The 13,671-nt window shown below is 38.4% G+C and overlaps 1 protein-coding gene across 6 annotated transcripts in view; it reads left to right on the forward strand.

Moving 5' to 3' along the window:
- Positions 1-13,671, forward strand: part of RAP1GDS1 (Rap1 GTPase-GDP dissociation stimulator 1) — a 90,696-nt gene that overhangs the window by 72,422 nt on the left and 4,603 nt on the right. For all 6 annotated transcript variants that reach the window (XM_048304541.1, XM_048304540.1, XM_048304543.1 and 3 more), the window contains 9 exons: positions 86-214; positions 2,571-2,696; positions 5,244-5,387; positions 5,647-5,778; positions 6,185-6,319; positions 7,879-8,004; positions 8,979-9,118; positions 12,004-12,130; positions 13,389-13,517. In XM_048304541.1, the coding sequence (XP_048160498.1) occupies positions 86-214; positions 2,571-2,696; positions 5,244-5,387; positions 5,647-5,778; positions 6,185-6,319; positions 7,879-8,004; positions 8,979-9,118; positions 12,004-12,130; positions 13,389-13,517 (1,188 nt within the window). The remainder of the gene's footprint in view (positions 1-85; positions 215-2,570; positions 2,697-5,243; positions 5,388-5,646; positions 5,779-6,184; positions 6,320-7,878; positions 8,005-8,978; positions 9,119-12,003; positions 12,131-13,388; positions 13,518-13,671) is intronic.

Raw genomic sequence — 13,671 nt, forward strand, 5'->3', positions numbered from 1 at the left:
TTTGTGTGAAAAATGCTTTTTTGGTTAAAAGAACAGAACTATGAAGAGAAATGCTAACTCACTGTTGTACTCTTTTTTTATGTAGATACCTTGCAGTCACAGCTTATCAATATGGGTGTTATTCCTACGTTAGTGAAATTGTTGGGTATTCATTGCCAAAATGCAGCTCTGACAGAAATGTGCCTTGTTGCATTTGGCAATTTAGCAGAACTCGGTAAGTCCATGATACTATTCTCAAATTTACATCCAGTTTTCATAATGTTAAGTCTTAGTTAAAGCCTAGCAAAAGCTCATTCAAGTCCTTTTGGTACATTCAATAATAACAGACAAGAAATTTTTGCTTATTTTCTCTAGAATATATAGTTGTCTCTTTTTTTTTTCCCCTTCAGTAAGTGAAATTTATTTGGGTACTTAATTCGGCCTTATGTTTTATGTTACTGTGCTTCGGTGCAACTAAGCACATTTTAAATCATCTGAACAGTATTTCCATAGCACTGCTACTTAATGTGAATTATTTATTAATAATATAAATGTTGTATCCTGGTGTAGCTCCACGAAGTTTTATCAGGATTAAATTTGGCTCATGAAAATCTCTGAATGAAACTGAGGCATGCACAGTTCATTAATCTGCATATACAGTATTATTTTAGGTGTAGAATTTTAACATGTTCTAGTTTAAATACCTCCATGTACAAATCATGAATAGATGTTAATTTTAGTTACAACTTCATTTAAATTGAAGTTTGTGGCCCTGCTTTGATCCAATGTCTTTGCAAGTGGATCAGTTTTCATTGGAATTCGTCCATGTGTAAATCAACAGGTTGTTATGGCCTGTGTTTTATTAACTTTTGTGGTTTATATTGCTGTTCTTTTGCCAACCTATTTGGTGAAATTCTAGTCTTACGAGTTGGGGTTTTTTTGCACTGGAGGAAATAATACATAGCACTTAGGATATCATCTTGTATTTCTAAGAACATTCAGCAGTTCAAAATATGAAGAATATATCTCTGAGTTTGTAGTATTTGGTGGCCTGAGTTCATAGATTTTCAGGCCAGAGAAAGTATTATGTTACCTAGTTTAGTCTGATCATACACGTAACACATTTATTTACAGCAGACAAGTCTTAACAAATCAACAACAGAAAGAGCCATCAAGGTAGCACTAAAGAAATCAACAGATCAGAGGTCTTCAAGATGGGCACTATATACTGAGTCTGCACAGCAGAAAGTATAAGAGTCATACACTGAAAGTTCTAGTGCTTAAATGCAACCAAAACCATAATGATATTAAATGTAATAAATGGTAGCCTCACTGAGAATTTCCTTTCCCTCTTTGGAAGGATCCAGCTCTGTCTTGTTGAGTAATGAGAACTGTAGGAAAGAAACACAAGAGCAGCTGCTTCCCTTCCAGTTCGTATACACTGAAAAGGTGCTCGTTCTTTAAGACTGGCACAAAATTAATTTACTTTGTAATACTTTATTCTTTCTTAAGCAATAGTTTAGTCCATCACATTGTAACTGTATTATTTTATTTTTGCCTTGTAACTTCAGGGAATTTTTTTGTGAGGTTGTCATTTTTCATCACTTATGAGACAACAACATTGCACAGATTTGAAAAGCATTATATGACTGTTACTGTGTGTCAAAGCAGGGCACAAACCAGTGATGGATCTGCTAAAATACTGGAAAGATCAAAAATCCCCGTAGAATATACAATTCAACCATGCATAGTGAGAGAAAACAATAATGACACACAATGTGCACAAAAGTGTCTAGGACTGCAGTTCATACTTTCCCCAAGTCCTTGGGGTCAATTCTACAGTAAAGTAATCCCATCCATCAGAGCAATAGCAAAGGTGCTGGAAGGTTTTCTAACTACAGATGGCCCTCAGGAGGTGGCAACTGGAGAACGCAGAACACCAGCCCTACCACCTGCATCCTCTGTAATACTACCAGTGAGGAGGACTATGATACAGGCAATGGAATAAAAGATGCTTTTGTTGAATGTACATGTGAAGATCTGCTGGCTAATCTGGTAGGAATCTCACCCATCTGTAAAGCTGCTTTATGCTGTATCTGTGCAGTATGAGACGGCCCAGCAACAGCCACACACAGATTTCAAAAGAAATGTCACCATCATGAAACCCTGTAAATATTAAAGCATTTGGTGCAAATCTTTATCTCTCCCATAGCAAAGGCAGTATATAACCTGCTGGGGCAGGTATATAACCTTCTTTCTGTTAAGATGAGGGAAGTCAAAGACTTATTATTTTTGTATTATTACTGTTTCTATAGCTACCTTACATTTTGTTGGGCAAAACCAGACCCAGCAGTCTTGAATAATATAATAATATATTTTTAACAGCCTTAACCATAATTAATTCAGGTCAGCACATTTAAAGTGTTAGACATTTATCTTTTCATTTTGTGACAAGCATGAGTCTATTGCTCTTGTCTGTAAATAGCAGTTAGTCATCTTACTGAATAAACCTGGTAACAAAGAGAAAAAGTAGTTCTACCTTTTGATGTGGTTTGTTTACTTTATGCTGATTTTCTCCTTTTGCTTCACAGAGTCAAGTAAGGAGCAGTTTGCCTACACAAACATTGCTGAAGAGCTTGTGAAACTGTTCAAGAAGCAAATAGAGCATGATAAAAAAGAGATGATTTTTGAAGTTTTGGCCCCCCTAGCAGAAAATGGTGAGAATTCTTTTTTTCTTACTCTTTTACTCATTCTCTTATGTGTATTCTGTATTCCAGTATATCAGTATCTTTTTCAGGCACTAAATGCAGAGTAACGAGCTGCCTCATTCCAAAGCCACCATGGCTGATCCTTGTGATTGTAGTTTCATGCAAGTGAATAGATCTTAATTGTTGAGCATATGACAGGAGCCAGGACATTGTTGATGGTAATTCCATCACTGATTCACTCTGTATACAATTATGTTATATTTTATTGCCCTGTGCCCACAGCGGGAATATCAAAAAGCTGCTTTTTAGAGGGCTTCACAACATTTGTCTGCAAATACTGGCTCAAGTGTTCGTAGACCATTGGAGCACCAGGACATAATTTCCTGGAATTGCAGAGCCCGTGGCTGTTCCATTTCCTGTGGACATTGTTTTTGCTAGGGGCATGTCAATTGCAGAGCTAAGGGCTAAACACTCTGCTCTTACTGTTCATTGAGAGATTATATGAATTTAATTTGGGTGTTTGGTGGCATATCTTACGTAGCCCCCAGCAGCCCCTGGGAGTTTGACTCGCTGCTCAAGCCAGAGCAGGAATTGATGTGCACCTGATCACCCCCTCCAGGATGTTCCTCCCAAAGGATCAGACAAAGGTGGCTTGTACAATGTATCATTTGCACTTAATGGAAATAAAGAAATGAGTTAACAGGTCGAGTTGGACTGATGTGGGAAGCAGTTGTGTAGGGAAGACATCACAGTTATTTGATGGCTCTCTAACCTTGTTTTAACCACCAAAGCATTAAAGCTTGTTTTAATTGAATAAATTGTTAGATAGGACTGCAGACTCAGATTTATGTTTCATTCTACTCTGTTGTACATACACACTGTGTGTGTGTCTGTTTTACATAGTATAGGTCAGGATAAACTTTCACTTCCATTTAAAAAGCTACTTTGACTTTTAAGTGGCATGGAAAATCAATTCCTCTTTTTCAGTTCTAAAAATGCCCATCTTTTTCCAAAATATTTTAATTTATTATATAATAATTAGCTATTTCCTCTAAGATAGTTCCATCCTCAGAGGCTGATACGGAATAGGGTTGAAATTTTTGTGTTTGACATATGTCAGTTCAAATGCTTAATTTTTCTTAGAGTATGTTTTTAGTTTCAGTAAGATTTGAGAAATTCACTGCTGCTGGCTGACCCTGGCTCAGATGCTTCCATGTTGAGAGGAACATTTCCACTGTGGATTCAAGGCATACTTAAATGAGTTCACTTTGCTGGTACTGTTTAGGTGCTTTTGATTGTAGATAATTAGCAATAGGTCAGAAGGGAAAAACATCTAAATGAAGTATTTGCAGAGTCTAGATTTTGGTGGTTAGAGTGTTTTAAGCTTTTTTTGTAATTCAGTTGTTGATTAAGCATGCTGGTGTAGCAATTTCAATTTCTAATCACAGAACATCTGCAACCCAGTATTCTGTAGCTAAGGGAATTCTGTATTTTTAAAAGCACCTCAGTGCAAAAGGGCCTATTTAAAAAAAAATCCCAACTGGAGATTTTGCATTTCCTTACAAAGTTCATGAGAAGGTCAGCTGCTCTTAGAGGAACAATAGATTTCACTCAGGCAAAAAGCCTAGTGACACCAGGAACCTGAGAGTCAGACACATCCTTCACCCGAGGTAGAACACACTTCCTCTCCCAAATGTGGCTTGTAAACTGTGTGAAAAACATATTTCCAAAACCCTGGCCAATAAATACTTTAACCTGTGTTAAACACCTTTTTGTTAAAACACTATTTCATGTAGAAAACTGAGAGAGATCCACTTCTTTTGCACACTTCTGCAGAGCTTTGTGACTGTTTTTCAAAATCAGCATGCAAAATCTACTGGAATCACTTCCAGGTGTGAAAAGACCTAACATAGCATAAGACAGCCTGCCATTCCCTCTTAACAGAAAGGGAGTTTAGGCATGTAAAGGAAACTCCAAGGGAAAGATCTGTTAAATATTTTGTTATTTTAGAAACAAAAGAAAAAATATTGTTCCCAGATTCTATGTCATCTGAAAAAAAAATTTATTACCTTCTCAAGCCTTGTTTTGAATAACAACTAAGAAATTAGTTTGCCTCATCAGTTTCCAGAACAAACTTCTCTGCCAACCGAACCTTTTGGATTTGGCCTTTCTGCATTCCTCCTGCAGACTTTTGAACAAATGGCAGATATACTGTCTGTGTTTGGAAAGTGTGAACACAGCACAGTCCTTATGAGTCTGCTGTGCCATGACTGAGGTGCCAGAAGTTTGCTACAGAGAAATATCCTCATTTTTAGAAGTGAAGAGCTCCATATACCTTCAGCTCTAAAGGCAGTCCAGAGCCAGGGAAAGCCTGTTAGATGAATAATAACAGAAGTTGGCCATAAGAATTTCAAATAAGGAAATTGCAGTTTTATGTACACAAGTTGTCAGTGAAAACACTGACATCACTATTTCTTACAGTCTGTCCTGCATGTGTGTATGATAGATGCATGTAAAATCCTGATTCTGACTCCTGTTATCCATGCTATTTTCCAGATGTCATTAAACTGCAGCTGGTTGAAGCAGGTTTGGTGGAGTGCTTACTTGAGATCGTCCAGAAGACTGTGGACAGTGACAAAGAGGATGATATTGCAGAGCTTAAAACAGCGTCTGATCTTATGGTTCTATTGTTGCTTGGAGGTAAGTATGGGCTGCCACTATGTTCTGCAAAGCAACAGCAGATACTTGTAATGCTGTTTGGCTGCTGAATTTCACTATTTATTAATTTTCTAAATAACCTAGAGGACCTGCTACCCACCAGACAAATATTTAACAGGTCAGATTTTGTCCCTCATTGCAGGACTGGATTAATTGTAGTGGAACCAGCAGAGCTTCACAAATATAGAAGTTCCCCTAACAAACCCTTCAGCTTGCTGACTCTCTCTGCTTTTTACCCCAGATGAATCCATGCAAAAGTTATTTGAAGGAGGAAAAGGCAGTGTGTTCCAAAGAGTACTTTCATGGATTCCTTCCAACAGTCATCAGCTACAGCTTGCAGGAGCACTGGCTATTGCAAATTTTGCCAGAAATGGTAAGAACATGCCATAATAGCTTATGTAATTTTATGTGTGCCCCTCTATCATGCTCTAGCTGTACAGCTGCAAACAAGAATTGTGTTGCAGTAAAGCTGCTGTTGAGTTACACAGAAACATGAGTAGTTTTAAACTTTATAATCCTCAGAAGTATTAAGCCTACTTTAAAAATCTTATTTTGCATTTGTAGAGAGGTATAAGGGATCTCTGCCTTCTTCAGTGTTTCTTCTATCACTCTTGCAAGTTTATCATGAGCACTGCAATTCTTACAGATGATAGTGATCAAATTCTCAACAATGAAATCTAGAAAGGACCAAGGAAATAACCCTTCCATTCATAAGAAGCTATTGTAAAAATCTTAGTAATAATCTTCCCTTCACAAGTGACTTGTTACATCTCACACAGACGGAAACTGCATCCATATGGTGGATAATGGCATAGTTCAAAAGCTGATGGATCTGCTAGACAGACATGTGGAGGATGGAAATGTAACTGTGCAGCACGCTGCACTGAGTGCTCTCAGAAACCTGGCTATTCCTGGTAAGCCTCTCTTTGCATTGCTAACTGCATAAAGGTGAAATTCTGTCCTCCCACTGTAACCCCCAGGGAATGTGGGTGGGAGAACTCACTGACAGTCCTAGAGGCAGGTCAGACTGCTGCTTTTCATTCTGACCCATCACTGCTTTTGTGTCTGTTGCACAGCAGTTGTGACAAGCAGTTCTGAATACATCACAGGCATAGTGACTGTTCCTTACCACTTTGATCCCACAGCATCCCCCACCAAAGGGCAGACCGCCTTGTAATTGGCAAGGAACTGAGGAGGCCTTGAATATGATTTCTCAACCCTTTTTGTCCAGAGCACTGCATATTTACTTTTCTTTTTGGTTCCTTCATTTGCAATCTGTCTCACAGCTGAGGGTCCCCACCAGAGAACAGTGCCCACTTTGTTAAAACACTGTATCTTACTTAAGACTTTGAAAATTACCAAATTAGAGCCGGAGGTAGACTGTCAGAATAGCCAGCCTACTGCAGTTAGTTACTGTTTGTTGGCAGTAAGCTGAATGTAATTTTGTCATTTTTAATAACTTAATTTGTATGAGTTTTGATTACCAAGTGTAAAGGTAGCACACGCACAAAACAAAGCAAATCTGCAACACTTATGTATGCTCTTTTGTGCCGAGCCAAAAATAAGTCTTTCATCCATTTAACCTTATTTTACTATTTTCAGTTTTGACAAATAGTAACTTTTAGAAATGGTCATGCATACATAACTGAACCCACTCAGCTTTAGCAGTATTCCATTTGCTTACCTTTCTCAGGTGAGTCATTCTTTTCACTTCCACCAGTCAGCTTCCCTGTAGCCTATGCTGAAGGGTGTCTGCCAGAGACCTACATAACCTTCCCTGTACATCGTTAGAAAGAAATGAGCAAGTAAGAACTGACCTCAGTGATGAGCTGTGTGTCAAAACACGATTTCAAATACCTAATAAGACTTTTTTCCAAGTACACTATTGGGCAAGGTTTGCACCTTAAATGTATTTCACAGAGCTCTGTGGAAGTGGAGAACATGGACTAGTGGAAGGGATGAAGGAGAGGTTGGAGGGGGGAAGGAGGCAACAAAAGACTACAAACTCCAGACATGTCAGGCCACAGTGTTGTTTGTATGAAGTATTGGAACTGGGTAAGAGGTTATTCTGCTAATTAGAAGCTTTAGTTCCTTTGCCTGTGAGAAATAGAAGAGTGTGATTGGGACTCAGAGAAGTTTCCTCATATTTGGGGGTGCAAGTATTAGCTTGGACTTCTGCCTGTGCACTTTGTGGAAGATGCCTTTCCTAGACCAAGGGGAGCAGTCTAGCCCTTAGTTGGTGCTCAAGCTGAACTGAAAATTAGATGTGCATGCTAGGAAAAAGCACTTGATTTCACAGGAACCGTGACATTTTTCCACAACACAGTACCACCAGCGCACACTGTTCCTGAAATCTGTGCTCACAACCTCTTTTTCAAACCATGTCTGAAAATTTGCTTCAAGACCAGCTCAGAAATAAACTGCATCTTCCAGAAATGTTTTTGAGATCAATCCCTGTTCTTTATTCATGCAGTTGTAAATAAGGCTAAGATGCTATCAGCTGGTGTTGCAGAAGCTGTATTGAAATTTCTCAGATCGGAGATGCCCCCCGTTCAGTTCAAGCTGCTGGGAACATTAAGAATGTTAATAGATGCACAAGGTAAAAATAAACTGTTCTCTATGTTAAGTGATTCTCTTTGGTTCAGTCTGTGATATGCTGCCAAGATTCTTAAAAGAGAGAAGCAGAGTTTTTTTAAATTCATTCCTGCAGTCATGGAATAAATCTAATATATATACAAAAGGAGAGGAATGTGGGTTGATTTTTTTTCAGAACTCCTAAACTGACTACCAGAAACCCTCCAAACAGGTGTCAAATGCTTATTTACTTTTGAACTTCTTTACACATTACAAGTATGTGTTGAGGCGTGAGTGTTTTAAGCTACCACTCCTATTTTGCTGTTCACTTACTGTATTCTCTGGCTGTACCTTGGTCCTTGGAACAGGATAATACTCTATTAATTGACAGACTGCAATTTCAGAAAGAAAAAGCACCTCTTAGTTAACACTTTGTTCCAGGATGAGGATTTATAAAATCAGAAGTCTGCTAAAAACCAGAAGTAGTTCATGAGTTAAATTAGCTGTGTGTTTGTTTTTCACTCAGTCCTACAGATTTTTTCAAAAGATCCATTCTAGTTTTAGCAAAGCTATTAGATGTGAAATAGAAATTTATTGAAGAAACTTTCATGACTTACAGTCTATCAAACAATCTAACTGACCACAGTGCTCCCTTCTGGCAGCAGTCCTGCCTGATTTTAAATTTTTGACCTAGCTCACAGCTCAGCTGGGGATGTGACATCATCTTATGTTCCCTGCTCTTAATCAATGCACGAGCTTCATTAACTGGGCTGATAAATTGCTTCAAAAACTAGATTATGAATGTTTTTCTGGATTTTTTTTTTCCATTTTGACTGGCTTTACTTGCTTCAATGCAACCTTGACTTCTCCCACTGGTAGTGCAAGCTAGTGAAGTTCTTCTAACTCCTCCTAGTTAGTAACTTTCAGCTTGTTTTTCTAGCACTTGCTTAAAAAAAGTGACAACCTTTTTGTTGTGTTATTGGCTCCGGCATCATGTAGCAGAAGCAGCTGAACAGCTGGGCAAAAATGTAAAACTGGTGGAACGATTGGTGGAGTGGTGTGAAGCCAAGGATCACGCAGGTGTGATGGGAGAGTCCAACAGACTACTTTCTGCACTTATACGACACAGCAAATCAAAAGTAAGTTAGTGGAGAAAAAGGTCAGCTTGTCAGAACTAAGAGTTACCTGTGCACTTGCTGTTGGTAGCCAACCCTCCAGCTTACAATCCTTCTAGCGAGCCAGCTTGGGTATTCATGTGTTACATCTCCTCTGCCCAAGGCTTGACTCATTTTTATTTTTAACGTATCCTGCAGAAGCTCAGCATGCTGCATTCTCTGTTTTAATGATGCTATATATGAAGAATCAGTGAACTCAGTTGTTAGGATCTTGCTATATATTTATATAAAATTGAGATCCAGAAATAGTCTGTCTCCCTACTCTTCATACAGCATATTTCAGAGTTTTAAGATTCTGATGGATCATTAGAAATGATAATGTATTCCAAATTCTAACAAAAGCTTACTTGTATATGGCAAAAGGTATGACATTAAGAAAAATTAATCTGCCCCTCCCATCACCTTCACATCAATCAATATCTTTACCTAAGCAGTCCAGGTCCATCACTCTTGTTCAGCAGAGTATTAGACAAAGCAGCCTTATAAAGGACAAACATCTCCTCTGGAGACAGGCTATTTCAGGCTCAGACTTCCTTTAGCATGTTCACTGATATGAACACCGGCTGCATTACTGAGCTTAAATAGCAAGTATGATTTGGAGAACTCAGACTGTAACAGTGACGTCTTCATTCATCCATGGCATTTATGAAGTGAAAAACATCGTAGGGGCTTGATCTATATTGAGCCTCTCCAAGAACAAATGAACAGGCCTTACAGGGATTTAAATCTTTGCTGATTTCTAATACCACTGTCTGTCTAATACCCATTCTCCATTTCAGCCTCTAAAACTGATCAGGGTTCACTTACTCTGAGTTCTCACTTTTTCTGCCCCCCTCCCCACAGTCCCCAACATGCATGCACGGATGGCAAACACCACCACAGACGTGAGATTTAATAAATATTCTCTATAGGAAAACAGAATTCAATTCTAAATATGGAGACACTACTGTTGACATCAAATAGATATTAAGGCAAAAATTAACAGCATTATCACAGGTGAATTAATTTTTGTGTGGTGCATGTATTCAGAGGAAATTTGACAGGAAGAGGATAACACAGCTGAAAGGGTGGGGTTTTTTAAGCTTTTGCTGCCCTCTAGGTTTGAATATGAATACGGCTGTATGGCTCTTAACAGAAGATCAGGTTTGATTTTGGCTTTTAGTTTTAAATGCTTTGGGGTAATATTTACAAAGGCAACAGTCAGTTTTAGTCATTTTAAAAAAACCAGAGTAGGTACCTGTGATTTCAGCCACACTAGCACCAAACATGATGGCTGTCATCTATTTGGTACTGCCTTGTAAAGGGTGATGTTCACCTACAAAATAAAAAATCTTGATGCCAAAGACACTGATTGGTTCTTAAGACTTATATAGCCAAAATTCCACACCAATTCAAATAGAACTTAGCAGTTCCCAGATTGTCTCACTCCCAAAACTACTTTGGAGTTCCAGCAGAAAATCACAAATAATAAAATACATCATTTCAAGTACAGAAAAATAAAAATACTTAAATGCTTGCATACATTATGTGATTTAGGAAAAAAAAAAGGTTTTAAATATGATATTCTTGGGTCATTAGGCTATACTTTAGGCCGCTAGTATCTTCAGTATGATTATCTAAAAATATTTTTGTTTTCAAGGATTATGATTATATTGTGTCTGTTTCCTTGCATAAACAGCACCACTGCAAAGCCTGCGCAAGAATTGAGAAAATAGTTCATTCTCAACACACGTCAGTTTATCAATTTTGGCTTGTGGCTGGTGTTAGAAAGGGGGGTGTGTTTTAAATGGTATTAAACAAATGGTGGTTCTTTTTAACATACAGATAAAAAAATCAGATTCTTGTTTCAAGAAATAAATGCTATTTCAAACTTTTGTGCACTCACAGGACAAATAAAAAATAATAAAACCCAATCCACATTTCCTTGAACAGTTTCCTTTCAGCTTGCCAAGTTACATGATTTTTCAGGCAAACATTTTGCAAGTATTTTTGGGACATAAGATGGTGAAAACATGACGTGCACAACCACTTTTGAAATTATAACTAACAAATACCTGTAGAGACCAGAAATCTTTATTTATCCCTTGTCACGTAAGTCAGATCAAATTTTAGACTTGAAAACAGAATCCCCGCTGTGTATTTTTTATCTGCTTTGGACACATTTAACCCAGTTAAATGACATTTTAAGTTCCTAGATACTGGGCAGCAGTACTGCGCAACAGTTCATTTTAACAACTGGATTTAAAACAGGAAACAACACACTGGTATCCCATACCTACCCTTTCCTTACCTGTTTTGTATTTGAAGAAAAATTCCATAATAAGAGACCACTGCTCATTTTCTCGTCCATGTCTAAACAGCTTTTCATGTACACCATTTCTGTTGCATAGTAAGGTGTAATATTTGTGATCTCACCTCTCTGAACATTTTGAAGAAACTCTGAAAATTCATGGAGAGAGATGAAGGATTTAATAACTATTACAACTGAGTTTCCTTACCCTAAGTATATAGTTTGTTGGACACTTTGAACCCCTAATTATTTGGTGATTGATGGCACAGCATGAGAACTTGAGTTACACTGTATAACCTGGAAAAGAGTTCATTATGTGTGTCTTAACTTAGTCATGGGGTTACCTGCCTTGGTTTAACACACTGTACCTTACTGCTCTGCAGTTGTAACAGGTAATGTGTAGGCCTACATGTGTGTACACTGATGTATAAAGTGATTCTATGTGCATAAAGCCAACGAGTACCCTTACCCAAAGATAACAGCATCCCTGACAGTTCCCTTATTTAATACAGTTTGTATGCAATGCAGAATTTTTTCATCTTTGCATTATTTATTTTAGGATGTAATTAGGACCATTGTACAGAGCGGTGGCATCAAGCATTTAGTAACCATGGCGACCAGCGAACATGTAATAATGCAAAACGAAGCTCTTGTTGCACTGGCATTGATAGCGGCTCTAGAGTTAGGTGAGTATCCCAGCAGCTCACTCCACCTGTTTCCTTTCCAGTCCATGCCCAAGAGAAGCCAGAGAGGGAGAATGCAATGGAGGATAGCCTCCTCCTTCCACCTGCCTTTCAGTAGCACGGAAATATGTGGTGGTTCATGCAGTACAGGCAGGCCATCATGTTATGCAGGAAACTGGAGAGTGCTGGTTATATGGGATCTGCTCCATCATTCTGGTAGGTGATGGTATGATCTAGAAAGGCCCTCCACTTTCAGATTTGGAGTAAAACCCAGAAGGCAAATGTACCTTAGATTATATGACCTGACCCCATTCCTACACTGGAATGTTAATCGCCTTTTGAGAGCGCTTATCTAGTAAGGAAGAACTAGAGAATACACAGAGGTCGTTAATGGCCCCAACATGTCTTCATTAAATTTCACAAAAGTAAGTGCAAGAACTGCCATATGAAGGCAGACATGATTACGTGTCTTGACCTGCATTTGTAGCACTTCAGCTTTTCAAACAGGAGAGTAAATGCTCAACAGAGGTTTTGTTTATCCTATTTGCTTGCTTATTAACTAAGGAACTAAACAAACTACCTTACATATTTTTGTTCTTGACTTCTCTTGCCACTGTGTACTCCAGGAATGCTCTGCTCAACTTTTGAATCACTGCCAATACATCAAGGAATTGTTTTAAATAAAAGGAAAGATGTTCCTATTCACATGAATCATCTCTTTGTCTTGTCTTCAGGATTTTAAAGGTTGAGCCCAAATTCAATACATGTATCTTGGAAAGCTACAGATGTAGTAACTCAAATGGAGATCTTGAAAAGTTTTCCACAGCCTTTATAGTGGACCCAGAGCTCCCTCTACCATGGAATCAAGAACTACACAATCTATATTTACTCAGACAGAATTTCCAAAAGCAAATTCAGGCAATGGAAGTCTTGAAAGCTGAAGTATTCCAGGTGTTGGCCTAAATGGCTAGAATGCCTCATGGCTTGTCCATCGTCAGCTTACTGCACATTAAGACTGGATTTCATCATTAAACTCTGTGACTGTCCTTTCAAGCAGTTAGATGACTTCACATTTTTATAGCAAGAGCTGTGATTCCTGTCCTCATACCATCAAATATGTGCTCGAGTTTTAGACCCATGAGTTATGTACCACAGCCTCACTCTCACTCTGGTGAGAGATCACGTTTCAGTAAAGGGATAACACATGGTAGCGTCAAAGCAAGTGGCACTTCCAGACTTAAACATTTTCATTGTATTTCAGTCACTGCTGAAAAGGATCTTGAAAATGCTCAGCTTGTTCAGATTCTACACAGACTGCTCTCAGATGACAGAAGCGCTCCAGAAATAAAATATAACTCCATGGTGCTGATCTGTGCTCTTATAGGATCTGGTGAGTATTCAGGAGAGGCTGCTTCCCAAGATTTATGTATGCAATATAGTTCTCTCCTACAGCTGAACACAGAGCATGTGCAAACACAGTGCGACTGGTTCTCTGTCAACAATGGATGTAGACAGAAAGGTTCTGTTCACTATGACTCTATAGT

The sequence above is a fragment of the Corvus hawaiiensis genome, chromosome 5 (genome assembly GCF_020740725.1).
Source record: "Corvus hawaiiensis isolate bCorHaw1 chromosome 5, bCorHaw1.pri.cur, whole genome shotgun sequence".
NCBI classification, from domain to species: domain Eukaryota; kingdom Metazoa; phylum Chordata; class Aves; order Passeriformes; family Corvidae; genus Corvus; species Corvus hawaiiensis.